Source organism: Ptychodera flava, chromosome 13 (genome assembly GCF_041260155.1).
Source record: "Ptychodera flava strain L36383 chromosome 13, AS_Pfla_20210202, whole genome shotgun sequence".
NCBI classification, from domain to species: domain Eukaryota; kingdom Metazoa; phylum Hemichordata; class Enteropneusta; family Ptychoderidae; genus Ptychodera; species Ptychodera flava.
Genome location: NC_091940.1, coordinates 27,670,372 through 27,697,915, shown reverse-complemented (window position 1 = coordinate 27,697,915; position 27,544 = coordinate 27,670,372). Strand labels below are relative to the sequence as shown.

Below are 27,544 nucleotides of genomic sequence, written 5' to 3'. Positions count from 1 at the left end.
GAGGATCTGACTTTTGTATGTGTCTATAATGAGGAACGCAGGGAACGTCACTTAAATCTAAGTACAAGGTTAACAGGATGGAAGTATTTCTCAACGCCGAGCATAGCTGAAACTATCTGTCAACATAGCGTCCGGTCAATGTTCATGATTTAAGCAGTTGTCAAAACAATTCATTCACTAAAAGAGGTCGGTTCTTCAGAAGTCACGAAAATAAACAAGGGGGGGGGGTATTCTCACGATATACCACAGGCAGGGGGCCACTAATTTCAAGGGTAAAATTCTAACGCATTTCTGAGTCTGAAACGAGATAAGCAAAATATAAACGAAAAATCAGTAAATAAAGCTATAAGTAAATCCCCTGACAGTACATTTGGCATATCACATCATAAAACTTTGTTGTTTCAAGAGATTTCCTTATGTCAGTTTCTATAGAAAAAGTGCATTAAAGAATGGTTTGCTGAGATGTAATAAAGTTTACCAAGCAAGCTTAACCGTGAAAGAATGATCTAACAGCAATCTTTAAGCATTTGCATATAAAAATCTTAGATAATTGAATAGCTATTTTGCAGCCCCAAAACAAGCCTGAAGTTCAAGTGATTTGTCAATTTTGACATATTTTTATGTTTTTCGACTTCCTCAATCTCATTTAACAAGGCCATTCACAGACTTTGAGGGGTAGACCCACCTGTCTCGAGTGATTTTGGTCATTTTTTGTTTTATGGTAAATTCTGAGTACGTGTAATATGGCCTTTGAGTGGACGATAAGTTTAAGACCATAACATACTCGGAAATGTGTCAGATTTTAACAAAAATGAACATTGTAGGCCAGTACGCGTGCCGTCGTTTTCTTACGTCTTAACGATTTCCAGATTAATCAAGACTTTCTAAAGATCGTAAGAAGATTACGTTAATTCCATCTGGAGGAGTGCGCATGCGTCAGTCTTCTTCCCTGCTGCAAGCAGGAAGTATGTCGTGGCTACCTAAGGTAGCCGTCAATTGCAAAAGCATGGTCCACAAAAGCGAAATATCAAGCATGTGGCCGGGAATGAGAAAATAGTTGAATATGTAAGAGCTACATTCCAGCTTAAAACTCCTTTTACCGATGCGTTGAAAAGGTATAAACTTGAACTGGTCGCAAGCGCGCACTGTAACTCAGAACGCTAAGCTTACTCATTCAACACAAAACGGAGCTTCGAACAAAGGCTGGTGATACATATTGTGCACAACTGAGAGGCTGCTTAATGTAGTTTACGTTATTGTACCTCGTTTTCCTATAACACGTATTTAATAAAACTGTTCCCGTACAAAACAAATAACGACCGAAAATGCAAATAGTACGTCTTTTATAGTCTTATGCTTTACATGTTTGCCAAACACAGTCCAGCATTCAAAATTAATCACCGCCGAAAACCAAAACGTACATTTGTGTCCGCTAACAAATGACGTGGACTCAATGAAAAGTATAGTCTGACATTCAAAACTGACTCCGCCCCAATCAAACTAGGCCTACTCCGAGAATAAAAAAAATTACGTCTTTTTTCTGATAACAGTTTACATGTTTGTCTGCACCTAATGAAGTTCGACACTCAAAATTGATCCCGCTCCGAACTAATTGAGACGGACGATAAAAATATCAGATGTTATTTTTTTATATCTGCAAATGCCAAGTGAAGTCCGGCAACCAAAACTCTTCTCGCTTACATTACGATTTTAAAGCATGCCATGAAGATTACGTTCCTGTATGTCACCACCAGTTTTCTATCTTTTTTTGTGAAAATGGTTGCGACGCCTTTTTGTTTCAACACACATTTTTGAGCAAAACAAAGACACGCAAACAGGTTTTGAAATACTCTCACAATTTTTGTAATCTTCAATAGTCGAGCTACCCAAACATATACTACATTCGGGTTAAAGATTCATTTTAATGGTGAAAAATCAGATTAAAGATAAGTGTCTGCGAATGTGGGCCTCCCCATAATACAATGTCTAAAGGCTATTTCAAACACTGTAAAATTCTTCCGAAGGATTCCACAACTCGTCTACGATATCTTTGTGAACAGCTGCACTTTCTCACAATAACTTGGCATACATGTGATATCATATGTTGGCATTTCAACGAAATAAGGGGTACCAAATTTCATGTTATGTATCCTGTTCTCCTTGCGGGGTATCGAGTGTGTAAACATCTGTCTTGTGGGGTTATACACTTGATTTGATTCAATAAACTAGTCTAATTGATTAGTGAGTCTGGTTTTCGTCTGTAACTAATAAAAACGTCAATGATATCAGGAACATGTTACAATTTAAAGCTCCTAGCATCCATCACCAAAGTGATGAAAAATTAGCTGTCTATGGAAAAAATTATGCACCGCTTCTGAATAATAAGCCAATCGGTTTGACCTCAAATACTCAGCAAAGTTTAAGTTCTTTGATAGATGTTATTAAAGTATAATATATTTTCAAAGAAATGTTGTTATTTTGCAGAGTTAATGAAACAGGCAAAATTTTACTGTTCATCGACATTTATTTTATTTGTTCTTCTCGACCTCTCAACCAATGGTTGAGCTGTACCTGAATCACGTGATTTCGAGTAGGGCTACACTTTCCCTCTATAAATGGATCCGAAAATCAAACTAAAGCTCAGCTCTTTTGGTTCGATGAAGAACTATACATGTATGCATCACTAAATGTTACCTTTGCTAACTTCACTGATTATCCAGCTTATGCAAGTTTATATTTGTGCACGTCTTATCCTCATTGGAATCGGAACAGTCTATATATTCTTGAACACTAGAATATAGAATATTTTCACTTTTCCTTCCAGAATTGAAGTTCTTGCGGGTTCATCGTATTCCAAAAAGTCCAAGCAAAATGGAAGAAGCGAAAGCTGAAATCGGTGAGTGTAACATAATGATGTATTAAATGAATATTACGCGAGATTGGTAGAGTTCGTGTTTGTGTGTGCGTGTGTGAGAGAGAGAGAGAGAGAGAGAGAGAGAGAGAGAGAGAGAGAGAGAGAGAGAGAGAGAGAGAGAGAGAGAGAGAGAGAGAGAGAGAGAGAGAGAGAGTTGCACTCCTTTGTGTTTCTTGAAAAGTCAACTGTCAAAAGTCAAGAGATTTTATGATACAATAGGATCAGGAAGAGGAGAATAGAAAACCTGTCGAGAACCGATTGTTAATTTATCCTGCTAACATTGACTAAATACAGTCTAATTTATATGTAACTCCTGACAGCAGTGGTATAAATAATTGCCGTTTGTTGCTGAAACACCCTTCCATAAAAATGTAATGGTAATTTTTGGAGGCCAGTAAAATGTACTATTTTTGCTTTCTTTTTTATTTGTGTTGTACAGTGTACACCAACGAAAGTTATTATATTACTTCACAGATATAAGTGACATCAAGAGAGGTCAAATCCTCGCCATAAACGGGGGAGAAGAAGTTTGGATTGGAAAGGCACTTGAAATCGTTTGCCAGGAAATAAGAGTGCAGTGGTACGAAGAGTACAAATTGGGTACATACCGTCCACTCTTCCTAAAAGGAAAGGGTAAAAGACCGTACACGGACACGATCAGCCCCTCTTCAATAGTGAAAAAAGTAAACCTCTTCCGCGGCAAGGTAGGGGCTGTTATCACGAGTTTTTAATACACAGACATACTTTAGTAGGTAATAGTATTGTGTTTGTCATATTCAAGGACATTGCCATCACACCTATAATTCTATTTTTTCCCAGAGTGTGTGTGTCTCAGATGACATTGTGTAACTTTTTTGACATTGAATTGACACTACGATCGGATATTATTATACATCTACCATCGAGAACAATAGAATTCTGCTTGCGCTAATCGTAGTCATAGCTACTCCGGGCATCTCAATACATTTCCCTTCTTTTGAGTACCCTTTGAACGATATTTGTCATTCGAAAGTTTGGTCATTAGAACTTTGTTCTGTACCTGTTAGGTATATGCACATTAGCGGGAGAAATAAGTCATCTTGCTGTAGTGTCTTCGCATTATCTTCCTTCCATTGAATAGTATGTAATGTCGAGGGCGTCCAATCCAAACTTATTTTGGAAAGCTGCTGATGCAAACACTGGCACATTATCGAAGATTATCTTCGGAGATTCCTCATCTTGCAAATAGATTTTGCAACTTTTAAATTAAATGTTTGTACGGTCATATATACAATTTCGGGATATTTGCTGTAGTAAATTGACCATTGCTCCAACCCTACCATCTTCCTTGTACGGCGATATAATTATAGTATTGTAGTAGTCCATGACGACAATATATTTCTTATTATTGAGTTCGCATCGATAGCTGTGTTCTGCCACGGCCTTTATATCAATGGTGTGGCCATCGGCAGCTCTCTTCGTTGTATTGGTTTGTTTTCAAGGCATAACTAAAGATAGTTTTTTATTGACATCCCAGGTGATACCTGACCTCCAAACTGCTTGTATTGCTCGTTCACGGTATTTTGTCACGCCTTGACTTTCTCATTGACCTATTCTCTCACTGTATTTTGTATGACAGAGCTGCTTGATAGATGAATGAAAGCTGGTTTCACTTTTCCTGCTCGTTTAGGCTATCTGAGACAGGTCAATTTTAGTATCAATCTCAGTTTTTCACTATTTCTTGCCGTCTGTCCAAATTCCTCGAAACTTTCTGTATTCCTAATTCCGTAGCTTAGGTTATCGACATGTGTATGTATTTCTTCAGTACTTTCTTATGGTCGTTTGCGTCTGCAGCTGTATCGATTTAAATTGTCTGTAGGTTTTCCCTGCCTCTGGTCCTAACTGATAGATAAGAGACGATTAAGTACCCCGTCTCCTTTAAAAAGCTTTTTATGCTTTCAGTTATGCTACTCTGACGGCTTGCAGTTTTCAGAGGGCTTTTTGTATTTTTGATTTTTTTGTTGTTGTTGGTAGTATGAATGTTTGCAGGCGAGTGCTGACATCTTAGTCTTCCTATGGTCTAGGTGTTCAATAGTGAACCACCGCTATTTTGTCATGAAATACAATGAAGCCGTACTATGTTGTGTTCAGTACATTATTCTCTTTGAATTATACACAACTCTTCTATCGACGAATTGATGTGCTGCTGTAAAGAAATATCTTATATTGACGTTCATTAATATTGTTACAGTTTCACTTTCGGTGTCAGGGGTTCGAGTGCTTATTCATTTTTTCGTATCTATTAAGGATGTTGGAAATTGTATGTTGGTAAATTTTAACAGATGTTTGATTCGTCTGAGTGTTCACTATCTTCTACATATCTGATAGCTTTTTACATTGCTATTTGAAGAATCAATGAGATGATTTCATATTGATTTTGGTAGTTCATATAAAATTTGCTTATGTAGATTGTATTCTCCAAACCGATTTCGATAATTGCTTTCAAATTTGCGTGATAAGAGGGACAAATTATCTCCGTTTCAGTCAAAACATTTTTTCGGTTTGTTAAATTGCATTTAAATTTTGGCTTACTGTGGATTTTGCTGTAAGCTACAGAAAACCAACTAGAACACACAAACTTTAACTGATGTCATTGAAAAGATCAAGCAAAGGACTTTTTGTTCCCAACAATAAATATGGCATCACAAGGTGATATGAAATAGGAAATATAAAAAGATAAACAGTGATGAATATCATGACTAAAATTATTATTCATTTCAGTTATATATTTGTATTCATTCCTGTCAGAGAAGTTACAATATTTACAAAGATGGCAGGTTTGCATAGTATTATATGACTTCATGGTTTAGGCGTGGCTGATGTGCATGACTATGTTTAAAAGTCTGTAAAATATTCATAATTAGATCGACTATTAATATTTTACTAGTTTTGGTAAGAGCAATATCTAGTGTATCATAAGCAATGTGCGTTGTATAATATATGTAAGAATACACAGTTATTTCCAATATTTCTAACCCCAAAGTAGTGGTACTTAACGAGTGCATTATATTAAAAAATAAATGTATGTGTATTCCACTATTAAAATATCTGTTATATATCGATTAATCGATTGATTTTCATATACTGACCTGTTTCGAAAAGAACAACAATTTTAGTATTTAAACTATTTAGGTTGTCTGAAAATAGGTACCAGGAGCAGAATCCCCTGTTTTTTGTTAAACCCGACCCGACGATCCTACTCCCAAATCACCATATTGTAAATTATAGAGAGTTAGTGGCTATGCACAGGTTGAAAGTTTAATGAAATATTTATAACTAGGTAAATTCGCAAAATTTAATAGTTTTCATAAGAGTGATGACACTTATTATTTTGAAACCAACTTGCTCTGAATGAAAATATGCTCGACGAGCACAATTATTAATAAGTATCTAGCCCTCCTACTGATACTTAACACGTGTCATATTTCAAAAGCAATGGTTGCGTATGCAAAGTTTTTAAAAATCTGCAAAAAATTCATAAAATAATTGATTTGTAAATACTAACCTTTTTTATGGCCTATACTGATAACAATAAAGGTTGTATGGAAATATGCACCGGAAGCATGATACTCCCTGGTATTTAACTCGACGCCGTGACTTCTACCAAAATTCGACCATATTGAAACAGTATAGGCTTGTGTGTGTTTTTAATTTAAAATCTGTAAGATTTTTAAACACTTGATTGTTTGCAAATTGTTAACTATTTTGGATAGGAAATACATGGCGTTTTGAAAATCATTTAAGTTGTATGAAAATATGAACCGGGAGCAGAATGTTCCTTTTTAACCAGAGTCTGTGACCTCTGCCCCTAACGACAATATTGAAACGGTAGAGAGTTGGGTATGCCTATGTTTAAAAATGTGTAAGGTGTCCATAAGTTAATTGTTTTTTGACAGAATAATAAAAGTGCGTATGGAAATAATTCAGGTTGTACGAAAATATGCTCCAGGAGCAGAACGCTCCTCTTTTAACCAATTTCGTGACTCTATAAAAAACGACCATATTGAAACGTTAGTACGTTATGTATGCCTTTGTTTAAAACTATGTAAGATGTTCATAAGTTGGTCGAATTGAAAATTCTAAACTATTTTCGATAGAACAATAAATGGTGTATTGAAAATAATTGGATTTGTATGAAAATATGCACCAGGAGTAGAATGTTTCTTTTTTAATCCGACTACGTGACCTCTCTACAAAGGACCATACTGAAACGCTGGTAGGTTGTGTATGCCTATTTTTTAAAAACCTGTAAGATTTTCATAAGTTAGTCGATTTCCAAATTCTTAACTGTTTTTGATAGAACAAAACAATAAAAGTGCGTATTGAAATTTATTTAGGTTGTATGAAAATATGCACCGGGAGCAGGATACTCCCTGGTATTTAACTCGACGCCGTGACTTCTACCAAAATTCGACCATATTGAAATGGTATAGGCTTGTGTGTGTTTTTAATTTAAAATCTGTAAGATTTTTAAACATTTGGTTGTTTGCAAATTGTTTACTATTTTGAATAGGACAATACATGGCGCTTTGAAAATCGTTTAAGTTGTATGAAAATATGAACCGGGAGCAGAATGTTCCTTTTTAACCAGAGTCTGTGACCTCTGCCCCTAACGACCATATTGGAACGGTAGAGAGTTGGGTATGCCTATGTTTAAAAATATGTAAGGTGTCCATAAGTCAGCCAAATTGCAAATTCTTAATTGTTTTTTGACAGAATAATAAAAGTGCGTATTGAAATAATTCAGGTTGTATGAAAATATGCTCCAGGAGCAGAATGCTCCTCTTTTAACCGATTTCGTGACCTCTATAAAAAACGACCATATTGAAACGTTAGTACGTTGTGTATGCCTTTGTTTAAAACTATGTAAGATGTTCATAAGTTGGTCGAATTGAAAATTCTAAACCATTTTCGATAGAACAATAAATGGTGTATTGAAAATAATTGGATTTGTATGAAAATATGCACCAGGAGTAGAATGTTTCTTTTTCAATCCGACTACGTGACCTCTCTACAAAGGACCATACTGAAACGCTGGTAGGTTGTGTATGCCTATTTTTTAAAAACCTGTAAGATTTTCATAAGTTAGTCGATTTCCGATTCTTAACTGTTTTGATATAACAATAAAAGTGCGCATTGAAATTTATTTAGGTTGTACGAAAATATGCATTGGGAGTAAAACGTTTCTCTTTCAACCAGAGTCTGTGACCTCTGCCCCCTAACCACCATATTGAAACGGTAGTAGGTTGTGTATGCCTATGTTTAAAATATGTAAGATGGTCATAAGTCGGTCGAATTGAAAATTCTTAATTGTTTGGAAAGAATAATGAAAGGAGTATTGAAAATAATAAGTTTGTATAACAATATGCACCGGGAGTAGAACGCTCCTTTTTAATCCGATTTCGTGACCTTTATCTAAAACGCATATTGGAATGGTAGTAGGTTGTGTATGCCTGTTTTTAAAAATCAATAAGATTTCCATAAGCTTGCCGATCTGCAAATTCTTAACCATTTTCGATAGAACAATAATGGTGTATTGAAAATAATCGAATTTGTATGAAAATATGCTGTAAAGGGTGTCCTCATCAAAGATCTAGCTATAATCCTGACGTCCGATTTAAATTTCAAAACTCATATTATTTCTTAAGTCAGAAAATCATGCAAAATGCTAGGTTTCCTAAGGCGCTGTAAACCTTCCATCCTTATACTAGCTATGCAGATTTTGTGCATTTCCTTAGTTTGTTCAGCTGTAAATCTTTCACCAACATAGGGCTTTGCAGACTTTGTGCATTTCCTTAATCGCTCCAAGACCCAATAGGTCAGTCTTCCATCAAACCGTCTAAGATATTTTGCACCGATAACATAAGTGTATCATATTATAATAATATGACAGTATTATATTTTTGTATGAGAATTTTATCTCAGCTTTTATTGTCAGACATGGACTTTCGGCCCGTTGGCTGTAAATAAACGAAATAAAATAAAGATAAAAATATAAACATTACAATAAGCAGGCACTTAACTAATTAACAAACAGTTATAAAGATGAGATTACACATCCAATATCAGCACAATTGCTGATACTTTAATTTGTACTTGTACTTGGTATTTTGATAAAACCTCTTAACCTGTAATTTTCTTCAAAACCAATGTGTCATTATATTGAGATCCATCTGTTGATTTCACATCCAAAATCGTTCCACCTTAGGACTGTGATGACGTACTTGTCTTCAAAACCACTGGTTGTGTTGTTTGCCAAGGAGAATTCATTGCCATCTTTGCACACATCCCTGTCTAACACTTTGTACTTTATTTCATGATGATACATGTATAACCATGCAAATTTCTCTGGTATTGCCCAGGTTAAAAAAGGACTCGTTGAGTTTCATGCATAGAGTTGATTAACTACTTACTTCCGATAGGATTGACCATGATAAATGAGTGTTTTAACCTTAGATTTCAAATACTTTGATAATTCTGTACTTTTGGCATACGCCCCTACTTCAGAAAGGTTGGGTATGACTTGCATCAAAGCGTGTTTTAAATGTGTTCTCAGTAAGGCCAAGTTCATGTTGCATCATTGGCTTCACTTGTAACAGTAACTTCATGGATTACACATTTAGACTGGCAAGTTCCCTTGAGTGGGAAATCTGGCTTTTCATGGCAGCTACATTTGTGAGTTAGTTGTTTTCATTGCACTTGGTAATCTGTTTGTGTGATTTAATAACACTGCCTATGTTCTGCATGTCGCATCCTAATTTAAGCTGTAATTTCCACCTTGATCAAAACATGTTTCTGGAATAGTTTGTCCCTACATAATACAGCGAAGCTCTTTTGGCTGAAAGGTGGACTGTTGCAATTTTTTATCAAAAAATTGTTTCCTAGCATTCTGTTGTTAAGTTGATAACACTTGACTGGTATGTTACTGTCAAAAAGAAATTCGTTTCTCAATAGCAAGTTTTTTTTATGTAATTTCTGTACTTCTTACATTATCATATCTAAATCAGTATAGTGATAGTACAGATACAGTAATATGTTTGATTCTTAAAAGTTGTGATACAACACAGTTTTATGTGTACGACATACATGAATTCTCAGTAAGAGAAAAAACAATTAGAATTTAAATCCAGGATTTCAATATACTAATATACACTTGCTTTATGAGATCGTCATAATCCTGTTGTGTACTTACTGCTGTATTTGATTTATTGCAATAATTTGCATTGCCTGTCAGTCACAAAATAATCTACATCATTCATCAACGAAAAAGAAAATGAAAGCTGGTTTTTCATTTATTAGTGTTGTTGAATTTGAGCTCGAACTATTTTTGGCAAATATCATAGTCTAGTATATTCTAGCACTAACCTGTTGTTCATCACCAATTGTCGCTTATCTGATCTTGCCTGGTGTTTCTGGTTCAATTGGCCTCGTGGTGGCCATTTTGTTGTGATTTTGTCATGTCCAGAGAAATAACTCAGGCAAGTCTCAACCGATTTTCTACGTAGTTGGTACAAGGATATTGACCTATGTCATAAATATGCATGTATATTGGTTTCACAATCCACTTAAAATATGGCTGCCTTGTGGCCATTTTGTTATTCTTCTGTCATGTACAAAGCCATAACTCAGATATTTTTCCACCAGTATCATTCATAATTGGTACAAGGACATTAACCCATGCCATACATATGCACATAAATTTGTTTCGCGACATGTAGCATTATCATGTCAATTATTGAATTTTTCTAATAAGGCTGATATGTCAAGAAAAACTGCATCACGTTTCATGGAACTTGGTACAGATGTTAAGCTTACAAAGCTTTAATAGAGAATAAAGACATTTATCAGTGTTAAGCTAATTAATTTGTTATTGCATATGTAATGAACATTCCTAATTAGAGTGATATGTCCACAAATACTGCCTTACATTTGATAAAACTTTGTACAGATATTGATCTCATATTGTTGTAAATACAACTTAATGACACTTAGCAGTATCATTTAAATTTATTGCTAATTTGCATTCAATAATGATTTTTTGTTTTTCGGGTGAATGCCAAGAAACACTGCATCAAACTTTATGAAATATGGTACCGGTGATTATCTGTCAGTGTTACGATAGGATGCAAAAATGTTTGGAAAAACCCTGTCAATTTATTACTAATTGACTCATTTAATGACCTTTTCTAAATTGGATGGCGGCCTACATTGGTTTTATGTTTTCACCACCATGGAACTCATTCTCGGCCATTAAGCCCCATCTGTGTCGCAGTATGTTTTATCACAGACCTAATTAATGAAGAGGACTCTATCTTCTCCGAGGACTTGTAAAGTACCCATTAACAAGTTTGATTTACGTTTCCTAGGGATCTATTGTGTAAAATCTACTGTAGGAAGATCCAATTTTTTGCTTCATTTTCTGCTTTTAATCAGCCCTCTAGATTATTCAACTTTCTCTCAAGGGAAGTCGCCATTTTTTCAACCACTGGCTCTTGGATGGGGTCTTTTCTTCAGATGACTAACAGTCCATCTTCTTGGCCAAAAGCTGAAATACCATCAGATTGGCTTACAGACAGATGATAACAGCATCAACAGCATAATCTTTTCATATTCTTTATCATAATCATAATCAATACTGAAACGCTGGTAGGTTGTGTATGCTTATTTTTTAAAAACCTGTAAGATTTTCATAAGTTAGTCGATTTCCAAATTCTCAACTGTTTTTGATATAACAATAAAAGTGCGTATTGAAATTTATTTAGGTTGTATGGAAATATGCACCGGGAGCAGGATACTCCCTGGTATTCAACTCGACGCCGTGACTTCTACCAAAATTCGACCATATTGAAATGGTATAGGCTTGTGTGTGTTTTTAATTTAAAATCTGTAAGATTTTTTAAACATTTTGTTGTTTTCAAATTGTTAACTATTTGGATAGGACAATACATGGCGTTTTGAAAATCGTTAAGTTGTATGAAAATATGAAACGGGAGCAGAATGTTCCTTTTTAACCAGAGTCTGTGACCTCTGCCCATAACGACCATATTGAAACGGTAGAGAGTTGGGTATGCCTATGTTTAAAAATATGTAAGGTGTCCATAAGTCAGCAAAATTGCAAATTCTTAATTGTTTTTGACAGAATAATAAAAGTGCGTATTGAAATAATTCAGGTTGTATGAAAATATGCTCCAAGAGCAGAACACTCCTTTTTAACCGATTTCGTGACCTCTATAGAAAACGACCATGTTGAAACATTAGTACGTTGTGTATGCCTTTGTTTAAAACTATGTAAGATGTTCATAAGTTGGTCGAATTGAAAATTCTAAACTATTTTCGATAGAACAATAAATGGTGTATTGAAAATAATTGGATTTGTATGAAAATATGCACCAGGAGTAGGATGTTTCTTTTTCAATCCGACTACGTGACCTCTCTACAAAGGACCATACTGAAACGCTGGTAGGTTGTGTATGCCTATTTTTTAAAAACCTGTAAGATTTTCATAAGTTAGTCGATTTCCAAATTCTTAACTGTTTTTGATATAACAATAAAAGTGCGCATTGAAATTTATTTAGGTTATATGAAAATATGCATTGGGAGTAAAACGTTTCTCTTTCAACCAGAGTCTGTGACCTCTGCCCCCTAACCACCATATTGAAACGGTAGTAGGTTGTGTATGCCTATGTTTAAAAATATGTAAGATGGTCATAAGTCGGTCGAATTGAAAATTCTCAATTGTTTTGGAAAGAATAATGAAAGGAGTATTGAAAATAAATAAGTTTGTATAACAATATGCACCGGGAGTAGAACGCTCCTTTTTAATCCGATTACGTGACCTTTATCTAAAACGCATATTGGAATGGTAGTAGGTTGTGTATGCCTGTTTTTAAAAATCAATAAGATTTCCATAAGCCGGTCGATCTGCAAATTCTTAACTATTTTTGATAGAACAGTAAATGGTGTATTGAAAATAATTGAATTTGTATGAAAATATGCACCAGGAGTAGGATGTTTCTTTTTCAATCCGACTACGTGACCTCTCTAAAAAGGACCATACTGAAGCGCTGGTAGGTTGTGTATGCCTATTTTTTTAAAACCTGTAAGATTTTCATAAGTTAGTCGATTTCCAAATTCTTAACTGTTTTTTGTATCGAATGTATTTCATGCATGAGCACATGGACCCATTAATGAATCCTCTTCTTTTTATCTTGTACATGAATGATGTGTCCGCTGTTATCTCTCGTTCCACCATATACACAGACGACACAAAACACCTTTAAATATCTTGGCTAAGCTGATGACTGTAAATTCCTTCTACCTAAATTAAACAATATCTCAAATTTGTGTACCAAATGAAAACTGAATCTAAATGTGTCTAAATGTTGTATCATATCACACGCTAACGAAATAAACAAATTTATCTCTGATTATTCACTCAACGGCTCTATGCTATAAAGGGTGTCCTCATCAAAGATCTAGCTATAATCCTGACGTCCGATTTAAATTTCAAAACTCATATCATTTCTTATGTCAGAAAATCATGCAAAATGCTAGGTTTCCTAAGGCGCTGTAAACCTTCCATCCTTATACTAGCTATGCAGATTTTGTGCATTCCTTAGTTTGTTCAGCTGTAAATCTTTCACACATAGGGCTTTGCAGACTTTGTACATTTCCTTAATCGCTCCAAGACCCAATAGATCAGTCTTCCATCAAACCGTCTAAGATATTTTGCACCTATAATATGAGTGTATCATATTATAATAATATGACAGTATTATATTTTTGTATGAGAATTTTATCTCAGCTTTTATTGTCAGACATGGACTTTCGGCCCGTTGGCTGTAAATAAACGAAATAAAATAAAGATAAAAATATAAACATTACAATAAGCAGGCACTTAACTAATTAACAAACAGTTATAAAGATGAGATTACACATCCAATATCAGCACAATTGCTGATACTTTAATTTGTACTTGTACTTGGTATTTTGATAAAACCTCTTAACCTGTAATTTTCTTCAAAACCAATGTGTCATTATATTGAGATCCATCTGTTGATTTCACATCCAAAATCGTTCCACCATAGGACTGTGATGACGTACTTGTCTTCAAAACACTGGTTGTGTTGTTTGCCAAGGAGAATTCATTGCCATCTTTGCACACATCCCTGTCTAACACTTTGTACTTTATTTCATGATGATACATGTATAACCATGCAAATTTCTCTGGTATTGCCCAGGTTAAAAAAGGACTCGTTGAGTTTCATGCATTAGAGTTGATTAACTACTTACTTCCGATAGGATTGACCATAATAAATTGAGTGTTTTAACCATAGATTTCAAATACTTTGATAATTCTGTACTTTTAACATATGCCCCTACTTCAGAAAGGTTGGGTATGACTTGCATCAAAGCGTGTTTTAAATGTGTTCTCAGTTAGGCCAAGTTCATGTTGCAACATTGGCTGCACTTGTAACAGTAGCTTCATGGATTTCACATTTAGACTGGCAAGTTCCCTTGAGTGGGAAATCTGGCTTTTCATGGCAGCTACATTTGTGAGTTAGTTGTTTTCATTGCACTTAGTAATCTGTTTGTGTGATATAATAACACTGCCTATGTTCTGCATGTCGCATCCTAATTTAAGCTGTAATTTCCACCTTGATCAAAACATGTTTCTGGAATAGTTTGTCCCTACATAATACAGCGAAGCTCTTTTGGCTGAAAGGTGGACTGTTGCAATTTTTTATCAAAAAATTGTTTCCTAGCATTCTGTAGTTAAGTTGATAACACTTGACTGGTATGTTACTGTCAAAAAGAAATTCGTTTCTCAGTAGCAAGTTTTGTTTTTATGTAATTTCTGTACTTCTTACATTATCATATCTAAATCAGTATAGTGATAGTACAGATACAGTAATATGTTTGATTCTTGAAAGTTGTGATACAACACAGTTTATGTGTACGACATACAAAAATTCTCAGTAAGAGAAAAAACAATTAGAATTTTAAATCCAGGATTTCAATATACTAATATATACTTGCTTCATGAGATCGTTGTGTACTTACTGCTGTATTTGATTTATTGCAATAATTTGCATTGCCTGTCAGTCACAAAATAATCTACATCATTGATCTAAAGAGATTTTATTTTTATGGATGACTTCATTGATAATTTTATGTACAAGAACTTTACATCTTCCCTTATATCAAGTCAAAGCAATATACGATTACTACAGTAACATAAGAGTCAACAATAAGTTGTCTGATCCCGTGTCAGGGAGGGTGTCTACTAATAATTTGGCAACAAGTTATCTCTATTTGTGTATCAATAAAAATATCTTTGTCTGCCAACACTTTTCAGTCTCACTTAGATAAGCTGACGAGAAGAGAAAACAATTACCACAAAAGAAACATATTCCCGAGAGGGAGAAGTGTCCCCCATATTTTCATTTCTTCAAACTCCTCATCTAGGTCACCGCCCACGTTGTGTTTGGTTGGTAAGGTTTCCTTTCTTGATATAACACCACCGCTTGACAAGCTACTACTCATGGTATGGCCGCTTTGACTCACAGTACAACTTGTGTACAAATACACAACATCTACAAACTTGTTTTTCTGACACACTCCCTTCAAAGCGTTGCCTTTCCCGTGATTCCTTGATCTATTTGGCTGCCCGAAGCCTGTAAATGAAACCATTTGCACTTTCTCAAACTTTGAATGCCCCTAAAATTATTGGACCTTTGAAAAATGAGGTTAGTTGCTGGCACTACTAAATGTGTATCATTCTCTGTGTACATGCCAGGTTCTTTATTGAGATTTTACTTGAAAAACCTACAGATGACGCTGATATTAACCAAATTTAAATGCTAAAACACAGCCTTCATTGAACATTTAGGGCTTACATTAGGCTTCCAAAAGAAACTCTACAATCAAGGTACATTGCGTCTGCATCAATATTACATTGATTTTCATTTGCTAAAAAGTGCTATATTTCATTTATCATGAAAGGCATCAAAAGACATGCACCAATGGATATCATAAAGGACATTGCCCAAGGATTTTTTAGGTATTCCGGGATGGAAATGATCCACATCAACTAACAACTGTACTGGGTATTTGATATTCTGCTTCTTTCACATTAAAATTACGTATTTGATTAATAATACTTGTCCGAAATCGTTGAAAACAAAGTTTCTGTCGTTTGTTAGCTTTCTGGCCACTCATGGACCGCTTGAACATGTATCTTAGATGACTTTGAAAACTGCCCCTTTCTCAAATGGCTAACATTTTACGTAAGAGCACTTGCTTGTGGGGTGATTGTTTTATTTTATGAATAAATACAGCCAATTTTCTGATCTGTTCCCTTTGCTATTAAATTATAATCAATACCTTATTACATGCCAAAGCCATCGACAACATTCTTAAAAAGTCCTTGTGAAATATTGTCCTGAACTGATTGATATTCATAGCACCAATAGTGTAGCTATGCAGAATTTGCGATAAGCTTTCTTACTTTTTGATATTACTGGTGATGCCTGGACATTTCACTGCAAGGACTCATTCATAACATTTTGTCACACCTTGATGTCCCTCGCGGATTTTTTCCAGGACCTCCTCTCTCGTTGTGGTTGGTATGACAATTCTGTCTTTTGTGATGAGTTTGCCATCATAAATGGGAGCTGGTTTTTCACTTATTAGTATTGTTGAATTTCAACTGGAACTATTTTTGGCAAATATCATAGTCTAGTATATTATAGCACTAACCTGTTGTTCATCACCAATTGTCGCTTATCTGATCTTGCCTGGTGTTCCTGGTTCAATTGGCCTCGTGGTGGCCATTTTGTTATGATTTTGTCATGTCCAGAGAAATAACTCAGGCAAGTCTCAACCGATTTTCTTCGTAGTTGGTACAAGGATATTGACCTATGTCATAAATATGCATGTATATTGGTTTCAAAATCCACTTAAAATATGGCTGCCTTGTGGCCATTTTGTTATTCTTCTGTCATGTACAAAGCCATAACTCAGATATTTTTCCACCAGTATCATTCATAATTGGTACAGGGACATTAACCCATGCCATTCATATGCACATCAATTTGTTTCACGACATGTAGCATTATCATGTCAATCATTGACTTTTTCTAATAAGGCTGATATGCCAAGAAAAACTGCATCACGTTTCATGGAACTTGGTACAGATGTTAAGCTTACAAAGCTTTAATAGAGAATAAAGACATTTATCAGTGTTAAGCTAATTAATTTGTTATTGCATATGTAATGAACATTCCTAATTAGAGTGATATGTCCACAAATACTGCCTTATATTTGATAAAACTTTGTACAGATATTGATCTCATATTGTTGTAAATACAACTTAATGACACTTAGCAGTATCATTTAAATTTATTGCTAATTTGCATTCAATAATGATTTTTTGTTTTTCGGGTGAATGCCAAGAAACACTGCATCAAACTTTATGAAATATGGTACCGGTGATTATCTGTCAGTGTTACGAAAATGATGCAAAACTGTTTGGAAAAACCCTGTCAATTTATTACTAATTGACTCATTTAATGACCTTTTCTAAATAGGATGGCGGCCTACATTGGTTTTATGTTTCCACCACCATGGAACTCATTCTCGGCCATTAAGCCCCATCTGTGTCGCAGTATGTTTTATCACAGACCTAATTAATGAAGAGGACTCTATCTTCTCCGAGGACTTGTAAAGTACCCATTAACAAGTTTGATTTACGTTTCCTAGGGATCTATTGTGTAAAATCTACTGTAGGAAGATCCAATTTTTTGCTTTATTTTCAGCTTTTAATCAGCCCTCCAGATTATTCAACTTTCTCTCAAGGGAAGTCGCCATTTTTTCAACCACTGGCTCTTGGATGGGGTCTTTTCTTCAGATGACTAACAGTCCATCTTCTTGGCCAAAAGCTGAAATACCATCAGATTGGCTTACAGACAGTTGATAACAGCATCAACAGCATAATCTTTTCATATTCTTTATCATAATCATTAATTTGAGAATCGAATAATTCATTTTTTTCATCATCTCCATCTTCCGCTTCCTTGAAAGGTTTGCCTTTTTCCTGACTCTCTGTTATTTCATTCTTAGCAACGTTATGAAACACTGCCAGAGCTTGAAATTAACGGTAGTCTCGCGACAACTGATCACAAATTTATCTGCAGAGACTAACAACTTTGCAAAATGGTTAAGTCACAATTGACTACCAGTATGGAGCATACCGTTCTCCGCTCTGACAAGTAGAAAACCGCACTGACCTAGTTGATACGGTTATTCGAACTGGCTCATGGCGTCACTGACACTAATTTTGTAGCAAACTTCAGGAACTGTTCAACAATGAGTTTGCAACATTTATGATATGTTCCATATACAGAGATATACGTAACGTATATGCAACTAATTTTGTGTTCCATATACGTCAATATACGTAAATATGCTGAACGTATATCAAGCATTTTGCCCAATGTAACTTAGTGATACACAAACGAAGTTTTTACATCATCAAATAGTAGCATGCACATTTGAAGGCCGCCAGATAGCGCTTCAACAAGGTGAAAATGGCAAATCACACGAACGTTAGGAAAACAGAATGTTTCCAAAGAAATGACCAATATATTTTGTGTCTTGTGCCAGAACTATGTTGCATAGAACATTTTTCAAATGTTTTTCCTGAACTTTTGCTTTAACGAAACAGTAATTGATTTCAAGATTGATATCGGAGCTGATATCACTGTTATTTCTTAGAAAGCACACAAACACATTCCTCACTGCGCTATTTTGAAATCACCAGATACTAATCTTACCAGCCCACGAGGTAAGCTGAACTGGAAAGGACGGTTCATTGTCAACATTAAGCACAAGGGGAAAATATATCATACAAAGGTCTATGTAATTGAAATCACGATAATATTCTATTTGAATGAGAAGTTACTTGTGAGTGGGTCTAGTAATAAGAGCTGAGGAAGTCGTCAAGCCTGACTGTCCACAAGAAAGCCAAAATAAGTTCAGAGTAGAATTGTTAGAAAGTTCAACTTTTCGTCAGTTTCTCGTAATTGATTACCATCTTGGATGATTAAAACATATAAAGGCAACTTTCCTGAATCCCAACTTTGACATTTTCTGTACCATCATGTATTGGTCTTCGTATGTTATCAAAACGAAAATGTCATCAAAACGAAATTGCTCAAAATAAGTTTTCATGATAGATTTGTCGAATAAAAGAGACAGAAAAAGTTCCAATTTCGATTTGTGGTCAACTTGATAAGGGTAAAAAAAAATCACGTTTTCGAAGAAAAAAAGGGTGGTCAGATGTCGATGTGAAAGGGTTTTTATGGTAAAACTGGGCTATAAGTTTCCGTATATACTATTTATAGCAATTATTCAATCTGTGTAAACAGTGCGATCAAAGTCAGGTGCAGCCAACGAACAATGCAGTTTTAAAGGGGTCCTTGCTATGATAAGATATACTGTGCATGAAAAGTAGTGTGAACTGACTAATTTAAAGTCATGAGGGTAATTTATAAGCTGTTCATAATTTGCCCTGAAAAGTTTTCTACTTACCCTCCTGCACTCAAACTTCATTTTTAGCTACTATAGACTATAGTCTATATAGAAGCTATTGGGATGGGTATCCGTCCGGCGTCTGTCCTCAGTATGTATGTATGTATGTATGTATGTATGTATGTATGTATGTATGTATGTATGTATGTATGTATGTATGTATGTATGTATGTATGTATGTATGTATGTATGTATGTCCGTTTGTGAGGCGTCCGTCCACTCAAATATCTTGAGACCCGCTGTACTTACTGATTTAATATTTGTTGTGTAGATGAAAAATTTGGTTTTTAGAAACCATTTTTTAATTTTTTTGATATTGTTTAAAAATATGCAAATTAGCGCCAAAAAGGCGTTTTCTTCTTCATAACCGCTGGTCAGACAGCTTTGTTATTTGGTATATAGGTCCCTAGGGATAACCCAACTGAGGTTTGTTCAAATTGTGATGAAATATGCAAATCTGTATTTTTAATGAATTTTTTTTGTCATTTTTGGTCAAAACTTTATCCGACAGCTTTGATATTTGGCATACAGGTTCCTACAGATGAACTTAATATGATATATTGAATATATGACGAAATCTGAAACTTTGTATTTTTGGTGCAATTATTCCCATTTTTGGTCAAAAATGTGTTTCTCAAAAACTACTTGTCTGATGCCTTTGATATTTGGTATACAGGTTCCTAGGGGTTGTCTTAGTGTGATATATTAAAATTTGATGAAATCTTCGATTATTGTATTTTTGGGTCAATTTTTGCCATTTTTGGTCAAAACGTTTGTTTCTCAAAAGTTACTGATCTGATAGCTTTGATATTTGGTATACAGGTTCCTAGGCTTTATCTTAATGTAATATATTGAAATTATGATGACATCATCAATTTTGTATTTTTGCAGCTAATTTTGCCATTTTTGGTCAGGCCATCCTGAAATGAGCTATCAAAGATATCCACCTCCTTCATCAATACATATGTCACAAAAAGTTATTCTCTACATAAAACAGCAGAGCTCTGTCAACTGTTGGGTCGCTTGTCTTTTCAAAACCGCTGGTCAGACAGCTTTAATATTTGGTTTACAGGTCCCTAGGATGACCTTAGTCAGATAATTTCATACAGTCAGGAAATACTTAATTTTGTATCCATGCCTATAGCAGCTTCATAAGCAGTAATATCAATGTGCACAATATATATAGGTTGGTTGGCTATACATATGAAGTATATATATATATATATATATATATATATATATATATATATATATATATATATATATATATATATATATAAATTAAGATAAAGCCTAGGAACCTGTATACCAAAAATCAATATATATAGGTTTGTATGTATGTATGTATGTATGTATGTATGTATGTATGTATGTATGTATGTATGTATGTGTGTATGTATGTATGTATGTATGTATGTATGTATGTATGTATGTATGTATGTATGTATGTATGTATGTGTGTATGTATGTATGTATGTATCTATGTATGTATGTATATATGTATGTGTGTATGTATGTATGTATGTATGTATGTATGTATGTATGTATGTATGTATGTATGTATGTATGTATGTATACGGATAGTTTTCAATCGGATTCGAACCCACAACATACGGCATCAGTCGCCTAGCTGAAAGGCCAGAGACAGAACCAGTCGGCTAAATCTCCACTCCCAAAAAAGAGTGGTTCAATAGCCGGCTAAGTTGTGTATGTATGTTATGTATGATATGTATGTATGTATGTATGTATGTATGTATGTATGTATGTATGTATGTATGTATGTAGTGTTTGGTTGGTTGTATGAATGTATGGTTGTATGGTATGTATTGTTGTATGTATGTATGTATGTATGTATGGTTGTATGTTTGTTTGGTTTGTCTAAGGTAGGTTGTATGTATGGATATGTATATCAATCTATGTATGATCTATGTATCTATGTATGTATGTATGTCTGTTTGTCTGTTTGTCTGTTTGTCTGCATGGGTCAAGCTGATTTTTGGTCTAGTCGTGCTGTATATGAATGATGCTGTTGTTCTAATGAACATGTCAGCATCGTAAAAATTCGAATGAGGTACAAACAATGTGAAAATCGTCAAAAATCAAGAACTTAGGAACTGCTGATCTGACCATTGTCATACTTGGTGACTCAGTACCTTAGGCCACAGAGGTTTATCTGTATTAATGTGATGTCGATATGGGCTGTTTTCTAATTTTAAACAGGAACTTTCCCTATAAAAGCCGGATTATCGTAAATCTTTGAAAATGTAAAAAAAATACGGTACTTATAGGAAGTGCCTTGTTTGGTCCCAGAATCCTATAATTTTGCCATGTTTAAGGCGTTCATTGTCGTTAAATTGTGCATATGATGTCTGTGAATATACAGCGACTAAACTTCAGTCTAAAATAAACTGAAAACATATCCCACTTTTTGTCGGAGAACGCATATGTTTAAAAATGTGTTCCCTGTATGACCTTTTGACCCCTCTTTGCATATGTCACAAAAGTACCCATCATAATTTTTTTAATGTATTACACAGTCAAAGCGACGCTATGAGAATTTAAAAAATCACGCCCAGTGTATGCAAATGGCTGTGTCATAAGTAATCCCCAATTGTGCATCCAGGGTCCTGTAACTTCCTGTTTAATGATTTTTTGTCTATGTTTCCATTTTCTAAAACAAATGGTCTTGTTGCTTTCAAATTTGGTTGAAATGTTCCTAAAGATGGCCGAAATAGGATCCATTGAAATCATGATGAAATTTGCAAATTTGGTTTTGGGGATAATGTTTTACAATTTTTGGTCAAATCCTATCATTTTGAAAGTAGATGCAAAGCCATTATGCTGCTAGGGTATAAGATTAATTTGCACTTGCAAGGGAATTTTCTGAGAAATCATCTTGTAGCAATTCAATGTCATATGTGTAGTAGTAGCTATTATTTCTGTAAAATTGCAGCACAGTGTCATTGACACTATGTTGGATGCAAATTCTGTCAAAATGGCAAATGTATTTCCAACAGAATTACTAAAATGATTTCCTGAGATTTCCTGAATATAATCTCTTAAGTTGTAAATGTGAATCTCGAATCTATGAAGTTAATGGAACCAATGCATATAAATACTTATATTATCAAACACCAGTGGCTCCGTATGTACACAGTCAAATTAGTTTCAAAAATCGACGTAATCGTTCTTGGAAAATGTATGCGTCTGCAACTGTTCCGACTGTTTAGCCTTTGAAGGTTCTACACATTACAAGGAAAAGGCAAATAAAGACATAGTCACGCAATTTTGAACTGGAGAATCATTAAATCGAACCACTTTTCCCTGTTTATTAGCTCTGCTGTCAGCAACGCAGAGGTTATCAAATAGGTTGATTTTCCGTCGGCGTCCGTCGTAGTCCGTCGTCGGCCGTCGTCGGCCGTCAACAATTGCCTTCTCGTCTGAAACCGCAAGTCCAATTGCTTTGAAATTTTATATGCAGTTCACTTGGGGTGACCTCACTTAAGTTTGTTCAAATCGTGGTGAAATTTGCATATTTGTATTTTTGGTGTTTTTGGTAAAAAATCTTCTTCTCTTAAACCGCTTGTCCGATTGCTTTGAAATTTGATATGCAGTTTACTTAGTGTGACTTCAGTCAGAACTGTTCAAATCGTGGTGACATTTGCATATTTGTATTTTTAAGGCAATTTTTGTCATTTTTGGTAAAAAAAATCTTTAAAAATCTTCTTCTTCAAAAGTACCAGTCAGATAGCTTTGATATTTGGTACATATATCCCTATGGACGATCTATTTCAGATTTGTTCAAATTGTGCAGAAATATGCAAATTTGCATTTTTAAGGCAATTTGTGCCATTTTTGGTCAGAAAATGTATATCTCTAAAAGTACTGGTCTGATAGTTTTGAAATTTGGTATACAGCTTTCTATAGATAAACTGAGTAATATTTATTGAAATTATGATATAATCTGCAATTTTTTTTTTTTTGGGGGGGGGGAAACTTTTGCCACTTTTTGTCAAAAAATGTTTATTTCCAAAACTACTCATCTGATAGCTTTGCAATTTGGTATACAGGTTTCTACAGATCACCTCAATGATATTCATTGAAATTATGATGAAATCTGCAATTTTGTAATTTTTGGACATTTTTGCCATTTTTGGTCAAAAAATGTTTTTTCTCAAAAAGTACTGGTCTGATAGCTTTGAAATTTGGTATACAGGTTTCTACAGATGACCTTAGTAATATATATTGAATTTCTGATAAAATCTACAATTTTGTATTTTTTGGGCAATTTTTGCCATTTTGGGTCAAAAAGTGTGTATTTCCAAAACTACTAATCTGAAAGCTTTGAAATTTGGTATATAGGTCTCTAAAGATGAACTAAATAACATTTATTGAAATTATGATGAAATCTGCAATTTTGAATTTTTGTGTCAATTTTTTCCATATGTGGTTAAAAAAAGTTTCTCAAAAAGTACTGGTCTATCAGCTTTGAAATTTGGTATACAGGTTTCTATAGATGAACTAAATTTGATCTTTTGAAATAATGATGAATTCTGCAATTTTTTTTTTTGGGGGGGGGGCAATTGTTGCCATTTTTGGTCAGAAAAATTTATTCTCCAAAAAAATACTCATCAGATAGCTTTGGTTGACATGTTCTTAGGGGTGATCTGATGTGATATATTCAAAGTATGATGAAATCTTTGATTGTGTCTTTTTGCAACTATTTTAGCCACTTTTTTTCTGGCCACTGCATTGAGCTATCAAAGATTTCCACCTTCTTCATCAACATGTGTCAAAAATAGTTTTTCTCTACATAAACACAGCGGAGCTATATCTGTCGCTAGGTCGCTTGTTCTTCATCTTCAGTAATACGTTTTTAGCTCACATTTGGTTATACCAAAGTGAGTTTATCGTATAAGCTGAAGTCGATGGCGTCTGTATGTCTGTGTGTATGTATGTATGTATGTATGTATGTACGTACAGTATGTCCGTCAACATCAAAAACAAGCAAACCGCTGCACATTTCAGCTTGGTATTTGGTGTGTGGATGCATCCTGGGGTATAGATGGGATTTTGTTCAAATGAAGTCTGCATTGCCAAAATTATGCAAATGAGCTTAAAAATGTGAAAATGGTCAAGAATTAATATCTCGAGAACTGCTGTTTTGATTGCTTTGAAAATTAGTGTGCAAGTACCTTAGGTGAACCTTATACAGTTTTATGAATATTGTGAAGATATCCTTAATTTTGTGTTTTTGCTGAATTTTTTTGGTGATTTTTCTCATTTTCAGTAAAAATTCTTCTTCTCTGAAACCGCCAGCCCAATCGCTCTCAAATTTGGGTTGGATCTTTGCAAGGGTGTTACTCTTCTAATTTGTTGAAATTATGACAAAATTGGGAAAATTACTATTTTGGAGCAATTTTGTCATTCTTGGTCAAAAAATCTTAAACAGTATTTTCTTTTTAAAACCCCTGGACAGACAGCTTTTATATTTGGTACACAGACGTACAGAGATGACAATAGTTTGATATGTGGAAATTGTCCTGAAATATACAAATTTGTATTTTTAAGACAATATTGTCATTTTTGGTCCAAAAAAACTTGTTCTCAAAATTACTTGTTTGATAGCTTTGTAATTTGGTATAAAGTCCCGAGGGATGTTATTAGATAAATTTTCTGCTCAAAGTGTTGGGAAACCCCTAAATTTGTATATTTTAGGTAATTTTCTCAGTTTGTGACCTTAAATGACCTACACCAAACCAGGATATGTTGTGAGACAGTTTTGAAGACTGTGAACATAATTTTTTCATATTGGGTATCAAATTGTAGGAAAATTTGATCCAGAAAACAAAGCTGAGGTGAATTTTTTCAGTTTGGACCAATTTTTGCAACTTTCCTATGTAAGACATACAAGAACTGATGAGAAATTTGGATCCAGGATAATTCAATTTGGATCCAGGATAATTCCAGATGTTGTAATCACCGCCCACAGTGGAAGGCATTTCACCATCTGTAACTAACTTCAGTGCTGTTTACATTAGAATGATAACACTCATCGCATTAATTAAAAACTCCCAAGGTTGTAAATACATTTCCTGGCATTATGTAATACCAAGGGATGGAACATTTGATATTCAGGAGGGGGTAAGGTCTAGAAGATTGATGAGGTAGCATTGCTTTTTACCAGATCCCTTGTACATTTTTTTACCCACTCCCACCTTTTCTTTTCATCCAACCTTCTCTGTCTATTTTTTTTGTTGACATTTGCTTATGTATTTAGGATCTGCTTGTCCCATTGCTGTAGAAGTTGATATGCATGTTCCTAAAGATGACCTCCAGTACCTAAGGTGAAGGCCTTATTTGCTTTTGTCATTCTTGTTTTTCCTGGTTTAAATATTTCTCGCATGGAGCTATTCAAACCGAATGTGAGCACACTGTCCTTGACGGTATTTTTTGATAACTGGGACTTCATAAGCTTATGATCATATCCTTACCCGCGTGCCATACAGTATGGTGCTGATATGGTTTAAAATCATCGCTTATACTTACTGAGGGAATCCTTTAAGAAGTAATATATAGGGGAAAAAGCATGAGACAGACAATAAACTCAGCGTATTGTACAAAGTGTATACTTTTGTTTTGCAAAACTTCCTATTCCAGATTTGTCCTGATGGTACTGAAAAAATTAAAAATAAACATGAAATCAAGCAAAACAAGAGAAGGGTAGTAAGGGCAGCAAATGACCAGTCCTGCACAGACGCTAACCTAAAATATAACGCTGAAAAATTGACGAAGATGAAGCCTCAGGTTGTCCTAAGTCCTTTTTATAGTTGCACTGGAGTAACTGATGATAAATATGAGGTGCTGTCCATCAAGAAGCCTGCAGAAGTTTCCGAAAGTAATGACAGTGAATGTGACGATGTTACCTATGGGCCTAAGCCAAGACTTGACGATTTTAAACATGACAGCGATACCTATTCCGATAGTTACATCGTCTCCCGAAAAGATCTTACATCACAGGATCGCTCAGCAAACGGTGCCACACCAGCGTATACATATTCTCCCCGTACTCCCGATAGCAAAATAAGCAATGGATCAGAGCATGATACGTTTATTTTAAGTTCATCATCTTCAGATGGGTGCGAATTGGATACTGATGATTTGGATGTATCCCTGCATGTAAATTGCAGTGACGTTCGTGACATATCAGTAGACAGTGATAATGATATAATAAAAGAAAAAGACAGAGCCTGTACAAATTCAGGCGAGCGTGATTACGACATTATCCTATCCAGAAAACCTGTGGAAGTTGATTCGCTGACATTAAGTGGTAAGGCAGTGATGAGCTTGGCGATGGAAATCTGAGTATGGTAAAGGAAGATCGAGGTGATGGAGAAAAAAGGGAAGATGGGCCACGTGATGAAGCAAATGTTCACGATGACATGAAAAAGCGAATAGCGAAAGAAAGAGAAACAGAAACTCACTATGATAAAGATGACAATGCTAATAATGATGATGATACTAATGATGATGCTATTGACAGTGATTGTGAAGATCAAGAAACAAATGTTCATGATGAGATTGAAAAGCGAATAGTGAAAGAAAGAGAAATAGAAGCTGACTATGATAAAAACAAGGATGCTAATGATGATGATGATGATGATGATGATGATGATGATATTGTTATTGACGACGATGACGACGACGACGATGATGATGGTGATTATGATGAGGATGATGATGATGATATTGTTATTGACGACGATGACGACGACGACGATGATGATGGTGATTATGATGATGATGATGATGATGATATTGTTATTGACGACGATAACGACGACGACGATGATGATGGTGATTATGATGAGGATGATGATGATGATATCGTTATTGACGACGATGACGACGACGACGATGATGATGGTGATTATGATGAGGATGATGATGATGATATTGTTATTGACGACGATGACGACGACGACGATGATGATGGTG

The 27,544-nt window shown here is 34.8% G+C and overlaps 1 protein-coding gene and 1 long non-coding RNA gene across 2 annotated transcripts in view; both read left to right on the top strand.

Moving 5' to 3' along the window:
• The window catches only part of LOC139148732 (uncharacterized), a 55,849-nt gene that overhangs the window by 6,279 nt on the left and 22,026 nt on the right, over nt 1-27,544 (top strand). The window lies entirely within an intron of this gene.
• On the top strand, nt 2,829-26,911 carry LOC139146936 (uncharacterized). Its single transcript, XM_070717797.1, has 3 exons — nt 2,829-2,896; nt 3,389-3,618; nt 26,207-26,911. Exons 1-3 carry the CDS (start codon nt 2,872-2,874, stop codon nt 26,909-26,911), a joined length of 960 nt encoding a protein of 319 aa, XP_070573898.1. The 5' UTR covers nt 2,829-2,871.

Excerpts from the sequence above, each read along its gene's own strand:
- LOC139146936 (XM_070717797.1), top strand. The coding sequence starts at position 2,872 with ATGGAAGAAGCGAAAGCTGAAATCG. Across the intron at positions 2,897-3,388 it reads AGAAGCGAAAGCTGAAATCG|ATATAAGTGACATCAAGAGA; the intron begins GTGAGTGTAACA and ends ATTACTTCACAG. Across the intron at positions 3,619-26,206 it reads TAAACCTCTTCCGCGGCAAG|ATTTGTCCTGATGGTACTGA; the intron begins GTAGGGGCTGTT and ends TTCCTATTCCAG.